Here is a 24,503-nt window from a genome sequence, read left to right as displayed (position 1 = left end):
TCAGAACTCTAGATGACCTCCCACTTAGTGGTTTAATGTAGCTTGAAAAACAGTTTAAGGGTGAAGTGAGATATATGCCATTAATGTTCCTTCTGCAATAAGTTATAGATCCATGTAAGGGAACCTATTCTGTGAAGCGCATGGTAAGAAAACCACAGCTGGATTGGATGGTCTAATGCAAGGGTGTGCGGGGTGGTTATTGTTTTATTGCTCCTTTTTTAAACTATTATTTGTGTTTTTATATTGTGAACCGTCCTGAGATCTTTTGATGAAGGGCAGTATATAAATCAAACAAACGATGAATAAATAACTACTAGTAGATCTCTGGGTGACTTGCAGTAGATCACAAAGGATCTACTAGTACTTGATGCAAATCCTAACAATACCTTCCTTCCCCCACACCACCCCGGTGAAACAAATTAAGTGCTGATAGGAGGCTGGGGAAAGAGAACGAAGGCTGGATTTTGCGTGGAAGGAATATCAGCTTATTTCTGGCACTCAAAACAAATTCCAGGATTGAGAAGCACTCAGAGTTGTCCTGATCATTACTTCTAAGTGTACAAACATCACACTTTCTAGGCACATGTTCTGCACATGGCTCCAGCAGACAGACCTCAGGGTTCTGGAAACAAGAAAGTGGATCCCAAGGATAAAGCCCTCCCACTTGCAATCTAATTACATCAACTGCCCTCAGGTAAGCCAGGAGGAGTAATCTTCCCGTTGTCCACTCTCTGGCCCCAACAGAGATAGACTGCCTCTGCCCCTGGAGGTTCCATTTAGCTTTGATAGCCCTTCTCACCTGCCTGTCACAAAAAAGCAAGGGCATTTTCTGGGGCCGCCCCACAGCTCCAGAACCCATTTCCGACTAGTGACCTGGTTAACTTGGGACCAACAGGCCCCTTGGGAAACCTTTGGAAACCCACCGGCCCCATCGGCCTTTCCTATCACGGCGTTTCCATTCTGTTATTTCCACCGTGTTGTTGTTTATCGTTACACTCTGTTGCTCGTTGTTTTTGGGCCGGGTGTTTTTGTTTTATTACCGCTGGGGGGGGGTGTTTAACATTCGCAATAAACTGCTTGCAACTGGGGCACTGTATTTCATCGCGAGGGTTTTCAGCTCTGAAAAAGGCAACCTATTACAATCTCTAAATCGGTAGAACAGACTCTTAATCCCTAGGTCGTGGGTTCGAGCCCCACGTTGGGCAAAATAAATAAATAAATAAATCCCTGCAGTGGCAAGGGGCTGGACTAGATGACCTTCGTGCGGCCCCTTCCCAACTCTCTGAAACGGGGGGGAATATATAGTATATGAATGAACCGACCTGCAGTCCTGTTGGGCACGTGGCAGGCAAGGGGCTTTCCTCCACCGCTTCCCCCCTCCTCCTTGAGCTTACAAGGCCCCAACTAAACCCCGCTCTCTGGTCACCGGTCCTTCCCGTCTCGCACACTGCCTCGGGGGTGCGGCGTTGCGGGGTCAGGACTCGGGGAGGCTGGAAGGGGAGGACGGGCCGCAAACCCGGAAGAGGAAGGTCGCACGAGCAGCAGCCGCCGGGCCGGAGCTCCACCTGCCGCTGACGCGCCGCCTCCGCTCCACGCCCCCCGCCCCCGCTAGAGCCCCGCTTGCAGGCCGCGGCCCCGCAGCGCTTTCCCGTATCCTGGCAACGGGAGAGGACAGCGTCACAAAGGGCGGGACGCGCATGCGCGCGGGAAGGCTCGGGCCAGGGCCCGCCTCCCCTGTGGCGTCACGAATAAACCAACGAGAGAACAAAAGGCCCAGGGGAGTTTTTTTTTCTTTTATTGTTGATGAGCGCGCTGCAGCGCCCCTTAGAGGGCAATCGCGTTCCTTGCGTCGCCATAGCTTGTCCTCCACTGTCCACATCAGAAGGTGGTTGAGCCCCACTGGCAGTGTGCCTGGTCATTTTCTTATGTGGTCTCATGCCTCAGGCCAATCCCATTCTCCACAGACCCGCCAATTTTTCCTGTTTTCCAGGATTTTCAGGAGCCGTCCTAGGTTTCTGAGTTGATCCCAGAATGTCCCGCTTCTCCTTAGGACGCCCCTATTTTCATTGCAGAAATATTGGGAGCGTATTAGGACATCCCCATTTCACTGGAGAAATGTTGAAGGATAGGTCTCCACCGCCAGGTTATCTGCCAACACGGGCTCTCATTTCTAAAGTCAGTCTTGGGGGCAACCAGGGCACGTTCAGCAGAACATGGCCTCCTCTGGAAAGACACCTGCAAGAAGGAAGGATGCAGGAGTTAAGAGAGAAGAAACGCTGTGGTGCACCCGCAGCAGCACAACTGGACACCTTCATCTGCCCCAGCTGCAACAAAACATCTCTCTCCTGTATCGGTCTCTACAGCCACAGCAGGCACTGTAACTCCAACGGTTTAACCCCCAAACATGCACTCCTTCATTGTCCCCTAAGATAGACGGGTGCCAAGAACATCAAGGCTGACGCTTTTTCGCATCATAGTCATTACAGCTTTCCAACATGTTGACTTCACCCCCAAAGGTGCATGTGCCCCACCACTGTGTCCGGAGATGGCAACAACAAGAAGGAGGGACATTGTTCAAATTAGATGGGGTGGAAGCTCGTTTGCCCTTTATTTTCATATATGGGAACTCTGGCCTGCTGCAATTCCCACTTGTTGGCTGTGCTAGCTAGGAGTGATGGAGCCAACCCTGCTGCAGCTACTGTGTTTAGGAAGCTGTAGCAGGCATGATTTGGCTATAAATTGGAGGCACGGGAGTCAAGGGCTGTGGCTTGTAAATAAGTAAGAACAGAAGAGCCTTGTTGCTGGATCTGACCAAAGGCCCGGCATCTAGCCCAGAATCCTGTTTTCGGAGTGGCCTGCGTTGTGGTGTTCCCTCCCAGCAATTCATCACACGGACAACCTCTTGGTTATGGACTGATATATATATTATTTTGAAGCTGATGATTTGTAAATTTTGGATGACATTCTAACCACTAATAATAATACATTTACTACATTTATTAGCTACGAGTTGCGGCTGTATTTGAGCAGATTATTCTGTATGGCAAAGTGGGGTTGTGAAAGCAAGGCCTGGCTGTAACAACACTCTTGTTACCTGCCTCTTTCCAGCAACTGGTATTATCTATTTATTTCAATTTATTACTTATTCAAAGGCATGCTGTTCACTCGAGGTAGAACATAGCCATTGTGGCTAGTAGCCTTATCCTCCTTGAAAGTGGCAAATCCTCTTTTAAAGGCAGTCAGTCATGGGTTGCAGGTCATCATCCCAGGGTTGTATAAATATCTTTAGATATATACCCTGTTTTAAGGCCACTCCAGGCATTATGGAGGTCCTACTTCCAGCATGAAGACAGCACTGCCCATTTTTATTCCAGCCAGGAAAGCTCTCCATAAATCCTTCATCTCAGTATGGATTCATATGGGCCAAGCATGCAGTAGCTGCTATAAAGTTTATGGAGAGATGGTTGTAAACCTCAGGCAGGCAGCACTTCTCAGTGGTTTGCGGCATTGTAATTTTGGTCTTGCCATATGACTGGATACTGAAAATTTCACATGTTGAATGCCACCACGATGAAAACTTTTAAAGCAGCAGCCATGTAGTTTATTATTCTGCCCTGCATCAAACCTGAGTTGAGGTGAATTCAGGATTGTACTGACCTCAGTTACTTTATTTCAGAGATGCAGAACATACAGTCCTTCAAACTGGTAAAGACAGATTCTTGGGGTGCACGATTTAACCCAATAACTGGTCTTTATTAAGATGTCCCTGGACTCTAGCTCCCATGAGCCCCAGCCAGCTTGGTGAATGGTCAGGGACGATGGGAGGTGTAGTACAGGAACATCTGGAGGGGCATGGGTTCTGCACCCCTGCGTTATTGGTTCTTTATAAACTGTAACATTATGTTGAAGAAGGGCAAGCAGTACCTTGCTGAAATACAGTATGGAATCTCCCATCCCACTGGGAGTCAGGCACGTGGGTACTGGGTGATGCAGAGGAAGAATGCAAGAAGAGGCACTGGTCAAGGCAAGGAGTTACGTCTGTTTGAGGAGCATGGGTTAAGGAAGCCCGTGGCTCAGCGTTTAATGCGTGAAAACTGCTTTCTGGTCCAAGCTCAGAAGTGAGCGGGTTTAAGTGGTTAGGGTCTAGGAAGCTGTTTAAGATGCTGGCGATGACATCTTCATCCACAGAGAGATCCTCAGGGAAATCTAGAGCTCCGTTAGTCCCCAAACCCTGCCTTGGTATCATGTGAGTGTCCTCAGCAGACTGTCTGGGCCACAAGGAAATGCCGGGAGACTTCTGAGGTGCTTGCTTTGCGTATTGAGAGAAGATTTCAGCCAGGGAGTGGATTTGTCCCGCCAGCATGCTGATGGCCCATCTGTCAGTGTCAGGGCTTGTACCCGTTGTTGGGAACATGCCTATGGATGGCCCTCCTTCAAATAACAGAGAAATGTCTACAGGTTGGCTGCTGTCAGGGGAAAGTGCATTCCCAGGGGAGCAGAGGACATAAGGGTTCATGGAGGGCAGCCTGTTGGCATTGTCTAGGCTGGAGAGACTTTTGGGCCCACCTGCCGGAAAGAATGGAAGTCCCGTTTCTTGAGGCGGCTGCAGGGTGCCTGCCTCAGCCCTCATATTAGGGAGAGGGATGTTGGTTGGAAACAGAGTCTGGAGGGCAGAAGGAAGCATCTTTTCTTCGCATGCCTCAAGCAGCTGAGAGGGGTTGTACTCATGTGCCCCATCCATGGCTGCCACTGGTTCTTGAGGGAAGAAACTGGCTTCGTTCAGCTCTGTCGTCTGCTGCTGCATTTCTCCAGAATTGCACTGAAGATTTGGGATAGCTGGGGAAACAGCTCCACGCTGTGGGTCTTGGTTCCGGAGATAGAGGGCTTCTTCCTCCCTATGCAAGGATACAAAAAGTGTGCATTGAAACAAGCGCCGGATGCCATCATACCAACAGGAAGGTTACTGACACAGGCACTCAAACCAGATTTGGTCCTCTCATGCCACTGTGTAGCATAATCAAAGTATTGTGAGAGCACAAGGGAATGACAAGCATGAGGGCATTTGCATCGAGGGTTCAGGAATGCCTTTGAGGCTAGAATTTGCAAATACATTGGTACCTCGGGTTAAGAACTTAATTCATTCTGGAGGTCCGTTCTTAACCTGAAACTGTTCTTAACCTGTTCTTAACCACTTTGGCTAATAGGGCCTCCCGCTGCTGCTGCTGCACGATTTCTGTTCTCATCCTTGTCAGGAGTTCAGCCTACACTCGAGTAGAACCCTGGCAGAGACACATGCCTAACTGGCATGTTCCCTCCCTCCTGGTCGATTGTTCAGGAGCTTCATAAGCTTTCTTCTGCCTGAACATCACAGCGACCGGTGCCTACCGACACCAGCACACTTAGGGATCCGCAGAGTTTGCGTATCATGCGTGCGACAGGCCTCAGCAACTCAGCATTTTGGCTAATCTACTTTATTTACACATAAACACACACGGAGCACTGCAACATGGCTCCCTCTTTAGCATCAGACAGCAAAAGGGGGGAAAAACAAAGGACAATAGTCCCACGTCACGGAACACAGTAACACAAACATCCTGTCTCCGTCACTTCCCACTCTGTGGAGTCAAAACATATACCGTCATGTGAAAGACAACAACACCATGACTGCAAGCATGGATCAGGAATTCTAACAATCCTGAAGCAAAGTTCTTAACCTGAGGTACTATTTCTGGGTTAGCAGAGTCTGTAACCTGAAGCGTCTGTAACCCGAGGTACCACTGTATTGCTAACGTACGTAGTACAGAAAGCAGAAGGCGTCATTTGCAACACCAATGTACGTTGGAGCCAATTCAGATTTGCAGACATAGGAAATTGGGGAAGGGGGAGATGAAGAGTTAAACAAGAACCAGAGATGTTCCTTTTTCCTAGCGCAGGGGTCTGCAACCCGCGGCTCCGGAGCCGCATGTGGCTCTTTTACACCTTTGCCGCGGCTCCGGGGCGGATACTAGCGAGGGGAGGAGGCGCATTGTGCGCCCTGACACTCCCCACTGTGGCGGGCACTGTACTGGCTGTGACGTCACATGGGGGCGGTGCGTGCGTTAGTCACGCACCATCCCGACGTCACCTTCCCGCCCGCCTGCTACATTGTAAGGGGCATGTACGCTGGTCACTGCATTGAAAGGGGGCATGTACGCTGGTCACTGTTTTGAAGGGGGGTGAAGAACACACACCAAAAAAAAAAGGTAACTTGTTAATTTAACGTTTATTTTTATGAGGAGGAGTAATTCTGAGGGGTCAAACAAAGAAATAATTTTAAAAAGTGACAAAAAAGTTATTTTTATAATGACGAGTTTTGCGGCTCCCAGTTTTTTTTCTTCGGAAACGGGTCCAAGTGGCTCTTTTTGTCTTAAAGGTTGCAGACCCCTGTCCTAGCTCTTTCTATCAAGGCTGCCTCCAGACCTTTGGGGGGGGCGGTGATTTAAGTGCATACAGAAAATTTAGGTTTGTACAATTAAAATGCTCTGCTGCCCTAGCGCAGCGAATTCACTTTGAAAAAGGAAAAAAGAGAGGGTTTTTTGTAGTTAGGAAAGTGACACGGAAATGCACTGAAAAGTGGAAGATGAATGAATGATTCACAGGAAGATATATAAACACCCCGCAAGCAAGCCAGGATGAATGCTCAATAAAGCCTAGATCTAACCAAACCTCTGCATAAGCTTTGTGCAAGAAAATCAGGATAAATGCTCAATAAGCAGGTTGTCTGGAGGAGCACTTTTTTGATCTTTTGTTGTATGCTACAAGTGGAAATGCAGTCGACTTTTCAAACTGCTATCCTTGCTGCTGCAACTGCTTTTCCTTTCTGTGTACATCCAGCTATATTCTGTCCATTGCATTCCGTAAGCGCAGGGAAGGGAAAGCACAAGTTGCCTTAACAGCAATTAAAAAAAACACCCCAAAGACATTATTTCAGCAATCTTTTTAAAAGTCAAATGTTGTAAAATGTTCTAAAGCGCCATTGCCCAATTATTTTCAAGAAAACCTCCTTAAAACTAGGGCATGTATCCAACTACTAAGTAATATCAGAACGAATCCATTCAAATCCATGGATGTAACTTTAGTCAAACCCATTAATTACAAGGGGTCTAACCTGTTGTGAGTCAGTTGAGTACAACCCTGTGTTATGGCAAAGAAGACATAAACTGTGCTACTGTTCTGAGATCTTTTTTCCAAGCTAGATTATGAGAAAAGTCGGAAGAGCCGTGGGGAGAAGAGGACGGCAATGATTGGGTCCCCATCTCACGGTTTTATGTGGAGCTATGCTTGAGGTTGCTTTGGAGGCTGCAACTGGTGCACAGGACAGCAGCGAGGCTGCTTGTGTAGACAAACTACTGCCAGCATATATATATCACCTTCCTTGTGGGATTTGCACTGACTTCCAAGCTGCTACTCAGTGAAATTCAAGGTGTTGGTGCTAACATATAAGGTCTATACAGGACCGGGTTACTAGAGAAACTTCATAATCTCTTATATACCCAGTAAAGGTAAAGGTAAAGGTACCCCTGCCCGTACGGGCCAGTCTTGACAGACTCTAGGGTTGTGCGCCCATCTCACTCAAGAGGCCGGGAGCCAGCGCTGTCCGCAGACACTTCCGGGTCACATGGCCAGCGTGACAAAGCTGCATCTGGCGAGCCAGCGCAGCACACGGAAACGCCGTTTACCTTCCCGCCAGTAAGCGGTCCCTATTTATCTACTTGCACCCAGGGGTGCTTTCGAACTGCTAGGTTGGCAGGCGCTGGGACCGAGCAACGGGAGCGCACCCCACCGCGGGGATTCGAACCACCGACCTTTCGATCGGCAAGCCCTGGCGCTGAGGCTTTTACCCACAGCGCCACCTGCATCCCACTATATATACCCAGTAGGTCACTACAATCTGTGGGAGAGCTTTTCCTGCAAGTTCCAAAGATCTCAGAAGCCCCTCTCCAAAGTAACTTGGAGCAGGGCTTTTAGTGTGACTGCCCCAGTTCTGTGGAATAGCATTCCTGTTGAAATATGGCAGGCAGCCACCATCTGTGCTTTCTGGAAATGAAGGAAGACATTTTTGTTCCAAGCAGCTTTCCCAGCTAGATGAATGGGTGTTGGCTGTGTCTATTTTGTTTTAGTTTAGTTTTAAATGTATCTGCTGTTTTAAATGTGTTTATTATACATCACATTGAGACAATGATGTAGAATGCAAATAATAATAATTCACAGAACCATAGAATTGTAGAGTTGGAAGGGACCTCAAGGGCCATCTAGTCTGACCCCCTGCAATGCAGGAATCTCAGCTAAAGCATCCATGAAAGATGGCCACCCAACCTCTGCTTATAAACATCCAAAGAAGGAAAGTCTGGAACCTCCCAAGGGAGTCAGTTCCACTGCCGGATAATTTAGAATGAAGGAATCACCTTAGTTTGGAATTGCCCTCAAATATTACCGGGACACAGGTGGCGCTATGGTCTAAACCACAGAGCCTAGAGCTTGCCGATCAGAAGGTCGGTGGTTCGAATCCCCTTGATGGGGTGAGCTCCCGTTGCTCTGTCCCAGCTCCTGCCAACCTAGCAGTTCGAAAGCACGTCAAAGTGCAAGTAGATAAATAGGTACCACTCTGGTGGGAAGGTAAACGGCATTTCCGTGTGCTGCTCTGGTTTGCCAGAAGCGGCTTAGTCATGCTGGCCACATGACCTGGAAGCTGTACGCCGGCGCCCTCGGCCAATAAAGCGAGATGAGCACCGCAACCCCAGAATCAGCCACGACTGGACCCAATGGTCAGGGGTCCCTTTACCTTTACTATTACCTATGCAGGGAATGTCTTTACCTGAGGATGTGGTTGGTGCAAGTGATTAGCTCTCCTCCCTTTCCATTCTCCCTTATTGCAAGAACACGCACCCAAATCCAGCTCAGGTCCTTGCAGAGAAGACGGACTACCATGTGCCGAATGTGTCTCCCAGAATCATGCACTGAAACTGCAAAAATAAGAAAGGGTTATTCATTTAAACATAGGCGCATAGAACACCTGATAACTGGAAGAACAGCAGTCAACCGAGCTGAAATTACGTTGTGCCACTGCTCTATATTGACAAGTTTGCAAAGCAGTTATGCCAACATAATCCTGAGTCCCAAAGGCCAGCTCGAACAATTAAGTCAGCTGTGGGGAACCTCTGGTTCGTGGACCCAATAAGAATATAAGAAGAGCTCTGCTGGATCAGGGCAGTGGCCCATCAAGTCCAACATCCTGTTCTCATAGTGGTCAACCATATGACTAGGAAAACTACAAGCAGGACAACAGCACCCTCCCCTGCATTTCCCAGTAATCAGTATTCAGAAGCATTCTGTGTCCAACAGTGGAGATAGAATCATACAGCCATCAGGATTAGCAAACGATTGGTAGCCTTATTTTCTATGACTTTATCTAATCCTCTTTTAAAGCCATTCAAATCTGGCAGAGGCTGGACGGCTACCTATCACAGGTACAATGTCACATGAGATTTGCTGCCAGTATCGAGACTACCTGACCCTTGTAGTCTCTTAAAACTAAGGTGGCTAGTTGCATAACAACCCTCTTCTACAAAAGTATTGAACATGCAGGCACCCTGTACTCTTTCCCCACCTCTTCTCTAACCACCCTACTCCAAATTCCATTAGTGCAGTGGACGCTCGGGTTGCGAAAGTGATCCGTGCGGGATGCACGTTCGCAACCCGCAGCGGCACATCTGCGCACATGCAGGTTGCGATTTGGCATGTCTGTGCATGTGCAAAGCATGATTTAAGCACTTCTGTGCATGTGCGTTAGAAAGCACTGCAAATAACAAGGCCAGTGGAAGTGATGATATTCCAGCTGAATTACTTAAAATTTTAAAAGATGATGCTGTTAAGGTGCTACACTCAATATGCCAGCAAATTTGGAAAACTCAGCAGTGGCCAGAAGATTGGAGAAGATCAGTCTACATCCCAATCCCAAAGAAGGGCAGTGCCAAAGAATGCTCCAACTACCGCACAATTGCACTCATTTCACACGCTAGCAAGGTTATGCTTAAAATTCTACAAGGAAGGCTCAAGCAGTATGTGGATCGAGAACTCCCAGAAGTGCAAGCTGGATTTAGAAGAGGCAGAGGAACCAGAGACCAAATTGCAAACATGCGCTGGATTATGGAGAAAGCTAGAGAGTTCCAGAAAGACATCTACTTCTGCTTCATTGACTATGCAAAAGCCTTTGACTGTGTCGACCACAGCAAACTATGGCAAGTTCTTAAAGAAATGGGAGTGCCTGATCACCTCATCTGTCTCATGAGAAATCTCTATGTGGGACAAGAAGCTACAGTTAGAACTGGATATGGAACAACTGATTGGTTCAAAATTGGGAAAGGAGTACGACAAGGCTGTATTTTGTCTCCCTGCTTATTTAATTTATATGCAGAATACATCATGCGAAAGGCTGGGCTGGATGAATCCCAAGCTGGAATTAAGATTGCCGGAAGAAATATCAACAACCTCAGATATGCAGATGACACAACCTTGATGGCAGAAAGTGAGGAGGAATTAAAGAACCTTTTGATGAGGGTGAAAGAGGAGAGCGCAAAATATGGTCTGAAGCTCAATATCAAAAAAACGAAGATCATGGCCACTGGGCCCATCACCTCCTGGCAAATAGAAGGGGAAGAAATGGAGGCAGTGAGAGATTTTACTTTCTTGGGCTCCATGATCACTGCAGATGGTGACAGCAGCCACGAAATTAAAAGACGCCTGCTTCTTGGGAGAAGGGCAATGACAGGCCTAGACAGCATCTTGAGAAGTAGAGATGTCACCTTGCCAACAAAGGTCCGTATAGTTAAAGCCATGGTTTTCCCAGTAGTGATGTATGGAAGTGAGAGCTGGACCATAAAGAAGGCTGATCGCCGAAGAATTGATGCTTTTGAATTATGGTGCTGGAGAAGACTCTTGAGAGTCCCGTGGACGGCAAGAAGATCAAATGCATCCATTCTTAAGGAAATCAGACCTGAGTGCTCACTGGAAGGACAGATCGTGAAGCTGAGGCTCCAGTACTTTGGCCACCTCATGAGAAGAGAAGACTCCCTGGAGAAGACACTGATGCTGGGAAAGATGGAGGGCACAAGGAGAAGGGGGCGACAGAGGAAGAGATGGTTGGATAGTGTTTTCGAGGTTACCAGCATGAGTTCGACCAAACTGCGGGAGGTAGTGGAGGACAGAGGTGCCTGGCGTGCTCTGGTCCATGAGGTCACGAAGAGTCGGACACGACTAAACGACTAAACAACAACAAGTGCATGTGCGACCGCCCAAACCCGGAAGTAACCCGTTCTGGTACTTCTGGGTTTCGGCAGTCTGCAACCCGAAAAAACGCAACCTGAAGCATCTGTAACCCGAGGTATGACTGTATATGTCTATAATCTATACAACACCCTGCAAGTTAGGCCAGCTGTTTCACCAAATCATAGATGAGAGCTGAGTCTAAAAAAACAGTGGCCAGCTTGTTTAATGCTATTCGGTGAGAGCACTCCAATGGTGCAAGCCTATGGATGTTTACTTAGAAGTAGACCCCAATGTTTTCAGTAGGGTTTACTTCCATAGGGATGTGCGTAGGAATGCTCCCATGATTCTCTGAGTGATGCCATGACTGTTAAAGAGGTGTGGATGTTGCTTCTATCTTCCTAGTCATTCCGTCTCAGGCGCAACACTCACTCAGAGTCCTGTGAATCTCTACAGCTCTTCCAGTATCTTCAGGATGCAGGAGATGGTACCAAGACTGTCCAACCAGCTCTTCCTTTCGATAACCAAGATGGTAAATAACACTTGAGGGGGAGAAAACAGGGAAGAGTTTAATCAATATGAAATATACTCGGAGTTGAGTGTGGATTTCATGCTCTTTATTCAGCTCATAGTAGCGAGGAATGAATGTTCTCCCCAAATATCTGCTTTATATACATTATTTACACAATGGGCCGCATGTGATTGGCTAATTCCAGGATTCTCCTATAGGCCAATCAGGTTGCGGATTCCACCTGGAGCTGGATTGGGTGGCTTCTGCAGACCAATCATACTGCTGCATTGTTCTAGGACCAATCAGACTGCTGCATTCTGAATCCTATTGTTCTAGGACCAATCAGACTGCTGCATTTTGGAACCTATTCAACTCAGTACACAACACAATACTATGGTATCTCCATCATTAAGAGGGAAAGAAAGCACAACAGGCAACAGCAGAACTTTTGTGGCAAGCAAACACCACTGCCTAGAATAGGATTGCCAACTTATTTGTTTACTGGCCTCTGCTCCTGTGCTTATAAGTGTATTCTGCCTACGCCCAGCCACCAAAAGCTCTAGCAGCAGTTGATTTCCATTAAAATCTTCACCTGCTAATGATTGCAAATCAAAACACAGGAACAGAGGGCAGGTTTTCTTTTCTGGTCATTTGGCAACTCATTTCATTTGTAGAATGCTGTCGCTGTGAGATGCATCTCTCTCCATCACTACTGACTTTCAGGAACAATTGAAAAACATTTCCTTTACCCCGGTGTTTGATGCCTGGAAACTGCTGCTCTTGGCAACCCTGAAATCAATGGCTGATAGAATGTTTTAAACTGGTCGTATAATGCTTCAAAAAATGTTTTGTTTGTTTTTAAAATTGATGTGCTTGCCACCCTGGGTTCCTTTGGCTTCGGGAGGGAGGGCAGGATATAAATTGAATAAATTATATCATAAATAATATCCATACTGGCCCTACTAAGCTGCTCAAATAGTGGATTTTTCTTACTTGTCAGTCATCTCCATGATCTTCATATCCAGTGTGTGCTGGCTCTGGAATGAGGAGTCCTTGGAAGCCCCATCTACATCTTCTGACAGGTGTGTGACAGGAGTACAGAAGGCAACAAAGGTCAAGGCAGGAGAGGAGGAGGTCGACTGCGGGTTGAGCATGAGGAATCTGCCACGCACAGCCATCAAACGGTTCCTTCCATACCTCACCCGAAAGGCTCTCAAAGTGCGCATTTCAGTGATGAACTCAATTTCTGCAGCAATTAAAATATAAATAAATCAGGATGCTCAAAGCTCAGAGGCAGATTGAGGTTTGTGAGGGCTGATACTAGGCAGGAATTTGGAGGCGCTCCTCCGATTCCTTTCTGCAATAAGTACACCAACACAAAACACAAACTCTGTGTAACCCGATTTTAAATCCAGCTCTGTGGTCTAATACAGGGATGGGTGATCTGTGGCTATAGATGCTCCTGGACTACAACTCCCATCATCCTTTGCTATTGGTCTTGTTAGTTAGGGGTGATGGGAACTCTAGTCCATCAACATCTGGAAGGTCCCACATTCACTCTCCCTAGTCTGACAAGATGAAAGAAAATGACTTGTCACCCAATACCATGTGGTTTGAGAAGATGCATTTTACTCCCAGGTTGCAGTTAGAGCTAAGAACATCTAAAGCAAGAGGAACATGGGTGGCGCTGTGGTCTAAACCACTGAGCCTAGGGCTTGCCGATCGGAAGGTCGGCGGTTCGAATCCCCGTGACGGCATGAGCTCCTGTTGCTTGGTCCCTGCTCCTGCCCACCTAGCAGTTCGAAAGCACATCAAAGTGCAAGTAGATAAATAGGCACCACTCCAGCGGGAAGGTAAACGGCGTTTCTGTGCGCTGCTCTGGTTTGCCAGAAGCAGCTTAGTCATGCTGGCCACATGACCCGGAAAAACTGTCTGCAGACAAACACCGGCTCCCTCGGTCAGTAAAGTGAGATGAGCGCCGCAACCCCAGAGTCGTCCGCAACTGGACTTAATGGTCAGGGGTCCCTTTACCTTTACCTTTAAAGCAAGAGTAGACAACCTGTGGCACAGCAGATATTGATGGACTACAACTCCCATCGTCTCTGACATACTGGCTGGGGCTGATGGGAACTGGAGTCCAGGAACATCTGAAGTGCTTCCCCAGCCCCTGTCCTAAAGGAATAATTTTTCTTGTTTTAACTTTCCAAGTATGCAAGTAATTCGCTGATGCCTTTCTCTGAGTGCCCCAGAAGTGAGGTGGGTCGTGGAGACCAGCTGTGACTGACTGTTTATAGAACTTCCTCCTCAGCAAGTCTTCACTGGAACCTTCTTTTGTTATTTTTCAGATTCCAGGTTAAGCTTTGGTGTTGTTCACCCAGAGTTTTTAGATGTGCTGGCTGATTTGAATTGATCTCAGTATTCTGTTGTTCTATTGTGGCTTTAATGGATGTTTGTTTTTATTGTATTTGTGTGCGACTCTAAACGACCCTGAAATCAATTGATAAAAGGTGGAATATATTTCTTTTTCTAGACAAGAAACAAAGAACAAAAAAAGAAAGGAAACTTTGCTTTTCACATTAAAGGAATATATGAAATCGGACGCTGATGTTTATTTCTGCAGCATACCATGCTAACCAGCTGAGATGATGCAGTGTCACATAAATATTAATTACTGCATTTTTCGCTCTATAGGACGCACTGGACCATAGGACGCACCGGACCATAGGAGGGGGAGAACAGGAAAAAAAATTCTCACCCCCTCTGCTCAGCGCCCCTTCAGTGAAGCGGCAGGAGAAACGGAGCTCCTTTCCATTTCTCCTCCCACTTCGCTGAAGGGGTGCTGTGCAGAGAGGTAAAACTGTGCAGCACCTCTCCAGCGAAGCGAAGCCTGGAGAGCAAGAGGGATCGGTGTACACCGACCCCTCTCACTCTCCAGGCTTCAGGCGGCTATCCACAAGCCTTTGGAGTGCAGCGGGAACTCCTGCTGCGATCCGAAGGCTTGCGGATAGCTGCCTGAAGCCCCCGGAGCGCAGCAGGAGTTTCCCTTGCGCTCCGGGGGCTTCAGGCGGCTTCAGTGAAAGCAACGCGAAGCCTCCAGAACGTGGGGGGAGCTATCCCTCTGCGCTTTGGAGGCTTCGCGTTGCTATCGCTGAAGCCAAGGAGCCTACATTCGCTCCATAGGACGCACAAACATTTCCCCTTCATTTTTGGAGGGGGGAAATGCGTCCTATAGAGCGAGAAATACGGTATCCCCCAGCTGCAAAGATCTGTCCTTACCAGTGCCTGGATGCTGCTGGGCAAAACTGAGCTTCTCCTGGACAATCCCGCTTGCTGGGCTGTTCAAGAGGTCAAAGATGGAGTCAGTGTGGGCTAAGAGTTCCACCTGCAAAAAGAGTATGAGAAATCATAGCAGCCAATGAATGACGACAGGCAACTTGTTTAGCACGTAGCTGTGTGCCACGATATTTTTAAAGTGAAACCTTGAGGACTATCAACTTTGGAAGGAGAAGTGTGACCTTAAGTATTCTAACAAAAGCTTTAGGAGTTGTAAGCGCAATTGCCTTTTTTGACCTACTTGCACACCGTAGCATTTCATGCCACAGACATTTCCCATTGCAAACGTTAGCATGTTTTGCAGGTTGACAAATCTCAGCCCCAATCCTTCTTGCCTCCAGTTGAAAGGATCGTAGTGAAAAAGGTTTGGGGAAAAACTCAAATTAGATCTTGGAGAGAGATAGCTAGCTGAATTCGACAACAGTACTGCATTAGATTAGACCAGGCATAGGAGGAGACTCTTGAGAGTCCCATGGACTGCAAGAAGATCAAACCTATCCATTCTTAAGGAAATCAGCCCTGAGTGCTCACTAGAAGGACAGATCCTGAAGCTGAGGCTCCAATACTCTGGCCGTCTCATGAGAAGAGAAGACTCCCTGGAAAAGACCCTGATGTTGGGAAAGATGGAGGGCACAAGGAGAAGGGGACGACAGAGGACGAGATGGTTGGACAGTGTTCTCGAAGCTACCAGCATGAGTTTGACCAAACTGCGGGAGGCAGTGGAAGACAGGAGTGTCTGGCGTGCTCTGGTCCATGGGTCACGAAGAGTCGGACAGGACTAAACGACCAAACAACAACAAGGCAAACTCGACCCTCCAGATGTTTTGGGACTACAACTCCCATCATCCCTAGCTAACAGGACCAGTGGTCAGGGATGATGGGAGTTGTAGCCCCAAAACATCTGGAGGGTTGAGTTTGCCTATGCCTGGATTAGATCAAGCAAGGCAAGCTTGGCTTCCTCCCACCTGCAATAGCCTGGACTTACCACAGAAAATCCAAGGAAGTGGGACACATTCTCAGAGACGTGAGCCAGTTTGCCATTTGCATTGAAAGCCAGGATGAACCCCGGGAGGGAAAGCAGCAGTTCTGGGTCTTTCAGTGCAGCAGAAGTTGTGAGATTAGAGGCTAGTCCCATCACTTCATGTAAATCTGAGAAAATAAAAAGATAGATTAATTGGTTCTGTGGATCCACAGAACGCAGCTTCCCATTCATTGGCTAAAGGCTTCCTGCATGTCACCTTCCAGCTCCACGGTCCTATGATTCCAACTTTCCAGCCCCTGCGTCAGACGAGAGAGCGAGAGAGCCCTGATTTGTGCATAAAGAGGTCACAATCTGTTTGCAGTGTGTTATGCACAGGCTTTCTAGCTTCTCTAGCTAATGGGGCCTCCCGCTGGTGCGATTTCTGTTCTCATCCTGAGGTAAAGTTATTAACCCAAGGTACTACTTCCGGGTTAGCGGAGTCTGTAACCTGAAGTGTTTGTAACCTGAGGTGTTTGTAACCCGAGGTACCACTGTACATGGAAGATTCCAATTTGTAGTGCCACAAAGAGGAAAGGGCAGACTCAGCCCTACCATTAGGCAGTATGAGGTGACTGCCTCAGGCAGCAACCACCTCAGGCAGCAGCAACCCCCTGGTTGTTCGTCTTACAGCCCCATGGCCATTTTGCTCTCTTGGAGGATGGGAGCTGTATATGCTGGACAACATGCATTCTTCCCACCCCACAAACAACCAGCCTGTTGCCTCAGGAGTTGTGGAGGACTATATCCTACCACCAGCGTCAAAATTATCCAACTGCCTGACCAAATTGGTTTTTGTATACTAATGGTTTAGTCATGCTGGCCACATGACCCAGAAAGCTGTCTGTGGACAAATGCCAGCTCCCTCGGCCTGAAAGCGAGATGAGCATCACAACCCCATCGTCGCCTTAGACTGGACTTAACCATCCAGGGGTCCTTTACCTTTCTTCCTCATGTCCTTTGCATCAGGCAGCAAAATATTTTGAGTTAGCCTTGTGGAAGGGACAGACTTACAGCCCTGTTAACGCGTTCAAAAGAACACGCAAGGGCTTACACTATACGATGCATCTTTGTATGTTCTTTTCACTATTGTGAAATATCGTCTCACCCCTTATATACCCGACTGAGCTATACAGGTGAGCAACTCTGAGCAACTCTGCAGGTGAGGGCTTACTGCCAATGCCATCTTATCAGGAGGTCCATTTTGCACAATGTAGGAACGCGCTTACAAGCCCCCCGTCAGACATTCCTGTTGAATGTGGGGAGTTTGGGGATAGGCGTAACCCAGGCAGACAGAGATGCTGGGGAGGGGGGTTACATGTGTGTGCCTGTTCCCCCTCCCCAGTTTACGCCCTCATGTGTGCGTTCTGTTGAACATACGGATAGGGATTTCGTCCGTTCTTCTTCCATCAGCTCAGTAGCATTAGGCAGGACCGTCGTGTGGGTAAGATTCCCCTAAAGTAAAGCATTGTGGTTCAACTCCAGATTTTTAATTAAAGTACTATTAAAGATTCAGGAGTAAAGTGATGGATGTAATGGGGCATTGCATTAAAATTAAAAGAACAGGGTATTTTCTAACTAAACCTAGACTGGTTTAATATTTAAGTTGCATAGAAGAACATAGCTCCATCGGTAAGAGCATGACATTCGCAGAGTCATGGATTTGAGCCTGACATTGGGCAAAAGATTTCTGCATTGCAGGGGGTTGGACTAGAACAGGCTTCCTCAACCTCAGCCCTCCAGATGTTTTTGGCCTACAACTCCCATGATCCCTAGCTAGCAGGACAAGTGGTCAGGGATGATGGGAACTGTAGTCTCAAAACATCTGGAGGGCCGAGGTTGAGGAAGCCCGGACTAGAATATCCTTGTAGTCCCTTCCAATTCTACAATTCTGAGCTAAGCCTAGGTTCCATTTGTAGGCCAGGACAGAGCCCCAGCCCCATTTTTCTTGCAGGTATATTCTGGACGTGCCATTGATGCAATAACAGTGCATTGGTAGCAGATTTATAATGGACTGTCTACACACCATTCCGTTTTGTTAGTTGTTCTGTGATGCTTCCCCAGTGTGTATTTATTTATTTAAAGTACTTATATCGTGCTTTCCCCCAAGTTGGGGTTCAAGGCAGTTTACAAACTTTAAAAAAACTATAAAATACAAAGGAATAAAAACAAACTAAAAACAGTAATTAAAATACATCAAAACACATTTAAAGCCAACAATTTTAAAAACAATTTTGCCAGTGTTATCACTCTATAGTAATCCAAAGCAGCACTTTTGCACTATAGTGGAAGAAAGGCAGGACACCTCCCCCTCCCCCGCGCCACAAACATCTAGTATAAAAAGTTACAGGGTTTCAGCAGGAAGAAGAGTTTGGATTTGATATCCCGCTTTATCACTACCCGAAGGAGTCTCAAAGCAGCTAACATTCTCCTTTCCCTTCCTCCCCCACAACAAACACTCTGTGAGGTGAGTGAGGCTGAGAGACTTCAGAGAAGTGTGACTAGCCCAAGGTCACCCAGCAGCTGCATGTGGAGGAGCGGGGAATTGAACCCGGTTCACCAGATTACGAGTCCACCGCTCTTAACCACTACACCACACTGGCTCTCACACAGGAAGTAGTGGGACATACACCAGTTTGAAACAAAGCAGTATGTCCACCCAAAAAAAAGTTTGCAGGCATGAACAGTACTTAAGATGGGATTGAATATAACCAGCCCAATACCATCTTGAGCACAGATAATAACAAATGCACAATAAAAAGGATGTCTGGAGTCACAGAGTTTGTCTGGGTCATTGTAGACCCAGAGCTACTTCCAAAACCATGCTATTTTTTAATGTTGCATCTCCAGGAGGTGGCTGGCGGGGGCGTTGGAGGAAGAGGGATCTAATCAAACAAGGTTATGACTGTATCAAATTTCTCAAGTACATACTGATTGCAATACTTAGCACACAGCCGGTCCTGGAAATTATTTTAAAATGTTTAAGCTGAAGAGGAGGAGTATAGAGCTTACTGTGTGCGTATATCTCCCCCTGTGTTTAATCCACACTTATGGGCAGAAAGGGGGCAATTCACCTGAGCATCTATCTCTCTTTTTTGCATTTTAAAATGTGTGCTCCCACACTTTTTTTTAAATTTCAGACCATTATGCAATTTCTCGAATAAGGCTAAAAAGTAGAAGGAAGATAAGTACATGTGAAAAGCGGAGGAAGGAGGGGGAAACCCCTACGGTGATAAAATGGCACCAAGTGGAAAGGCAGCAGTTTTCAAAATCAATGTTGAAATTTACGCTAAAAGGCTTTTTAATGTAAGTGCTACGGCATGACTACTTTAATAATTAAAAAGGTGGGAATGTGCAAATTAGGTAAAAGGCACAAATGGCGCAAGAGTGGAAAAGTACATGCGAAGGTATGCTGAAGCATTGAGGCATCGCAATGAGCTCACTTGCTCACTCCATACAGTATACCATTGCCCATGTCAAAACCACACCTCTTAGGTGAGCTACACCTGTGGAGGTTGTGCCACTGTTGCTAAATGGTGCTGAATGCAGAATGCCTTGACTTAGATGCATAGGCCATATGTTGTTGTTTTTTGTTGTTGTTGCAGTTGTTTCCCCCTTTTTTCCTGTCAGAGTCCAGCAGCAACCTCTCCACATCAGAGGCTGCAGACTCTGTAGCCAAGAAGCCAGACCAAGTGTAGGGTACTCTGATTGTGCAGCTGATTGAGAGCATGAAATGACAGGCCGAAGGACGAAAGCACCCCCAGAAGAACCTCCTGTATCTGTAAGGCCAGAGTACAGAACCTCACAGGCACCTACCCCAGGGCTTTAGGCATCAGATGCCTCCTCTAAGATCTCACCAGTCCAGCAGCACAGGAAGTGCACCAAGTGTGAGGATAGGGAATAGAGGAGAAGTGCAAGTCTCCAGGGCAGAGTGCTGTCCCTTTAAGAATGTCAGGTTAGTTAGTCACAATGGGGTGGAGCCCTGAGAGCAAAAGCATTAAAAGGTTCCATGTGCTCTCAACTATTTTTGGAGCAAGCTGTTCACTTGGAGCTCTCCGTGGTCCTGAGATTTCTGACCGGTCTTGCCTCCTTCTCCATGGATTCTGGTATCAGGCCAGGATGAGAATCATCCCAGACGCTCCAAAGTTGCTATCCAGCACAGGAAAGATGCTCACTTTTGCACCGATGGAAATTTCTCTCCTGTGCCAAATTGCAATTTTGAGGAAGAGGATTTTCACTTAGATCATGGTGTGAGATGCACAGCACACTGAGTTTTCTGGTGGGGGGGGGGAGATACACATACCTTTAACTATGTATTTTACACAGGAATTGAGGAATTCAGTTTCTGTGAATCCTGAAGGAAAATGACCTGCCCTCAGATGTGAGAACAATTAGCCTTTCGATTTCACAACGCTCTGAAATTTGTGATAGGTCTCAGCACAAACAAACTTACTAAAATGTGTCTTAAATGCATATTTTATGACCAAGCCATCTTTAGGCATGTGTGCACTGAGATAAAATACACATATGTATTTAAACAGGAATTTTTGTATGGATTATTAAAAAGAAATTTTGTAGAGTAATGCAGAAATGAGGTGGAAGTGACTCATGCAGAACACATTAAGTGTGAATGCATGCAAAGCTGCCATGGACCTGAAATAGACTGATCCATCCATCCCTCGTTAGTGTCACATGCAGTTTGATGAGCAATATTGACACAGGAGCTTACTGCTTAGGGGGGGAGAGTGGCTTGGGCCAATGCAGAGGAAGAAATCTGGCTCAACGCATTCCTTTGTGTTAGGCTTCAGGCTGTCAGTATTTTGCAGGAGAGATGCATGTGCACGCTGCAAAATTTACTTTTGTGTAATTAATTTAGATTAAAGTGCTCTGTCACCTTTTCAGAAAATTAATAGTTTTTTGTGATTAGGAAAGTGATGGGGAAACGCACTGAAAAATAGGGAATGAACGTAAGATTAATGGGAAGACATAAAAACACCTAGTAAGCACACTAGAATTAATGCAGGATGAATGTCCAGTGCCATATAACCCCCCTGCATACAAATCAGAATGAACACTCAGAAAACACTGGATGTGGTCTAACCTCCGCGTAAGCTTTGTGCAAGCGAATCAGAATGAAGGCTGAGAAAAGTCACCTGGAGCAGCCCTTAGAAACAGGCAACAGGAGGGTATTTGGCTGCAGATTTTTTTATCGATGGTTTAATAAGATGGGGGTGGGGTGGGGTTAGAAAGGAGGGGATCTTTGGTGGGGAAGTGTTAAGAAAGGTCCAGTGTTTAAATATCTGCAGCCTGGCTCTTAGGTTTTCCTGGAGCAAGGAATTCAGTGCTCCCCCCTCCTCAATCATTCCCCTTTCTACACTCTCCTCTAACCGGTGTGGAAATTTAAATTGTGAGCCTTCTGAAAGGGAAGGCATTTCTGTACACTCCCGTTGCTCACCCTGAACGGTAGCACAAGACAGACTACCATTTTAACAGAGCAAGCCTACACATGTTTACTCAGGAGAAAATCCTACTATATTCAGTGGAGTTTACTACCAGGGACGCAGGTGGCGCTGTGGGTTAAACCACAGAGCCTAGGACTTGCCGATCAGAAGGTCGGCGGTTCGAATCCCCGCAACGGGGTGAGCTCCCGTTGCTTGGTCCCTGATCCTGCCAACCTAGCAGTTCGAAAGCACGTCAAAATGCAAATAGATAAATAGGTACCACTCCGGCGGGAAGGTAAACGGCGTTTCCGTGCGCTGCTCTGGTTCGCCAGAAGCGGCTTAGTCATGCTGGCCACATGACCCGGAAGCTGTCTGCGGACAAACGCCAGCTCCCTCGGCCAATAAAGCGAGATGAGCGCCACAACCCCAGAGTTGGCTACGACTGGACCCTAATGGTCAGTGGTACCTTTACCTTTACCTTAAGAGCATACAAGATTGCAGCCAAAGGCTGTGTATATGTTTTTAATTAAAAACACTCCCCGCCAAAGAATCCTAGGAACTGTAGTATGTTTAGGGTGTGAGAATTATAGCTCTGTGATGGTTAAACCACAGCTCCCAGGGTTCTGGGGTGAGAAACACACTTCAAATGTTTGGTGTGTACACACCAACATATAACAACAGAATTCTCTACTTGCCTACTCAGAAGTAAGCCCCACTGAGTTCTCAGAGACTTACTCCCAAGTAGGTAAGTGTAGGATTTCAGTCAGAATAACTCAGATTACATTCCCTCAGCACTTGCTTTCCAGCTCGCTACTTAGTCAGTTTCACTAATCAAGGCTATCACAGCAAATTCCTCTCTCCGCAGAAATCCGTCTCCGTGAGGTTGATTTAGGTCTTTGCTGTTTTCTGCCAAGTGAGCTCCTCCTTCTATGTTATAGATTAGAAGGGAACAACATCTTTCAGGCAATACATTGTGCAGAACAGAACATGCCCGTCTTGGAACATAATTATGGAAGAACAATATCAAGGTCATTGCAGCTTCTTTCCCTTTATCGTGTGATCTAATGGCACTGCAAAAAATAAACCAAAAAAAGTTTTTTGGTGTGTGTTTTTTGTAAAAAAAATGCAGCTAAAGGGCATGTTAGCTCTTGCACTGATCCTCTCAGGGACAATTCAAAAAGAAAAAGGGAAGACAGGAAAATGTCTTCAGGTAAAATACACCTTAGAGGAGACCATGATGGATAAAGTGTTCCCATTCATAAAGCCAGCTGCTTGCTCACTGTATGCTAACTCTTTGCTACCTCTCCTATATCTCCTTTAAATAGAAATAAGGGTGCAATTAGACATGATAAGGAAGATCCACAACCAGAATTTCCTAGAGTTCAGTCACCACCCCACTGGTAGTGGTGGAGGGTCAGGTTGGGGCCATGGCGTTTGCAGGGGTGGCTACTTAACCCTTTCCCCTTATACCATTTTCCTGATGAAAACTGCAGTTTCCCCTGTGAAGGGGAAACAAGAGAAAATGTACCACTGCAGAATGCATGTACGAACATTTCCAGTCTGAATCCACGGTGGTGGTGTTTATTGTTAACTGATAATAGGGGAAACCAGCTTTTCTGTGCTTTAAGATTATTGTTGCCATTTATTGCTTTATACCCTTTAGTTTTATTAATACAGGAGCAGCTGGTATGGAGGGGTCTGGTGTCCTGTTACAGTCCTTGCCGCTTCCATGAATGGTGCAGGGGTAAAGGTAGGTGGCGCTCCATAGATGCACTGACAGAGCCAATCAGGTGCATCCACCAATGAGCTTAGGGAATTCCTGACCTCACCACCATCCTGTCCAATCAGGTGCATCCACCAATGAGATTAGGGAGTCCTGACCTCACCACCACCCTATCCAATCAGGTGCATCCACCAATGAGATTAGGGAGTCCTGACCTCACCACCACCCTGTCCTGCCCCATCTTGGTAAGTGTGAGCAATTCCCATGCCCACCCCAGACCCTCCTGTATTAACGGAGCAACTGTTTCAAATGTCTTCTCGTTCTCTGCTCAGATCCCAATCTGATAGAGCATTCTTCAACGTCAACTTCATTGGACTGGTCATGTTGTTCGGATGCCTGATTATCATCTTCCAAAGCAACTACTCTATTCCGAACTTAAAAATGGAAAGCAAAATACCGGTGGACAACAAAAGAGGTTTAAAGACGCTCTCAAGGCAAGTCTAAAAAAAATGTAATATAAGCACTGACCACTGGGAAACACTGGCCTGCGAGAGCTCCAGTTGGAGACCAGCCTTTACCCAAGGTGTCATGGAAGCACGAACTCAGGGTGAAAAGGAGAAACAAGCTAAGAGGAAGGCACACTTGGCAAACCTTCATTGTGATCTACTTCCACCTGGAAATCTATGTCCCCACTGTGGAAGGACGTGTGGATCCAGAATTGGCCTCCACAGTCACTTACGGACTCACTGTTAAGACCGTGTTCATGGAAGACAATCTTGCTCGGCTACGAGTGATCGCCAAAGAAGAAGAGAGTTCTAAATATTTTCATAAAAGGAAGTTATAAGCCACCCCTGTGAGCAGATGCAAGCAAACAGATGTGAAAACGCCACAGGGAGTTATCTTTGGCATGGTGAACATTGGATAAGACACATGAGGAAGATCGGCACCATCCATTCAAAGCACATGCAACACACATTTAATGCATGTGGCTTCCCTCAAATAATCCTGGAACTGTAGTTCGTAATGGGTTCTGGGAATTGTAGCTCTGTGAGGGGAAAGTGAGGGGAAAGTTCTAGGCCGCTAGGGAGGATTCGTGTGTTTGAAATAGGTGCTGAATGTGCTTTAAATTGTGTCATATATAACTCAGTCTACTCATCTTCTGGAATAGCTTTTGAA

General features: G+C 46.8%; 2 protein-coding genes across 2 annotated transcripts in view; both read right to left on the bottom strand.

Moving 5' to 3' along the window:
* The window catches only part of RRP36 (ribosomal RNA processing 36), a 36,824-nt gene extending 35,223 nt beyond the window's left edge, over positions 1 to 1,601 (bottom strand). The window contains exon 1 of the mRNA XM_028724899.2: positions 1,323 to 1,601. The gene's annotated coding sequence lies outside the window, so the exon portion shown is untranslated. The remainder of the gene's footprint in view (positions 1 to 1,322) is intronic.
* Positions 1,602 to 1,778: 177 nt separating this feature from the next.
* The window catches only part of LOC114594775 (uncharacterized), a 33,420-nt gene continuing 10,695 nt past the window's right edge, over positions 1,779 to 24,503 (bottom strand). Inside the window, exons 3-9 of the mRNA XM_028724891.2 lie at positions 16,131 to 16,294; positions 15,089 to 15,194; positions 12,806 to 13,058; positions 11,734 to 11,843; positions 8,855 to 9,002; positions 3,925 to 4,895; positions 1,779 to 2,235 (exon numbers count right to left, since the gene is read on the bottom strand). Of these exons, the coding sequence (XP_028580724.2) occupies positions 2,204 to 2,235; positions 3,925 to 4,895; positions 8,855 to 9,002; positions 11,734 to 11,843; positions 12,806 to 13,058; positions 15,089 to 15,194; positions 16,131 to 16,294 (1,784 nt within the window). The 3' untranslated portion in view covers positions 1,779 to 2,203. The remainder of the gene's footprint in view (positions 2,236 to 3,924; positions 4,896 to 8,854; positions 9,003 to 11,733; positions 11,844 to 12,805; positions 13,059 to 15,088; positions 15,195 to 16,130; positions 16,295 to 24,503) is intronic.

The sequence above is a fragment of the Podarcis muralis genome, chromosome 3 (assembly GCF_964188315.1).
Source record: "Podarcis muralis chromosome 3, rPodMur119.hap1.1, whole genome shotgun sequence".
Lineage (NCBI taxonomy): Eukaryota > Metazoa > Chordata > Lepidosauria > Squamata > Lacertidae > Podarcis > Podarcis muralis.
The sequence above is the reverse complement of the archived record's forward strand: the minus strand, read 5'-3'. Positions and strand labels throughout refer to the sequence as shown.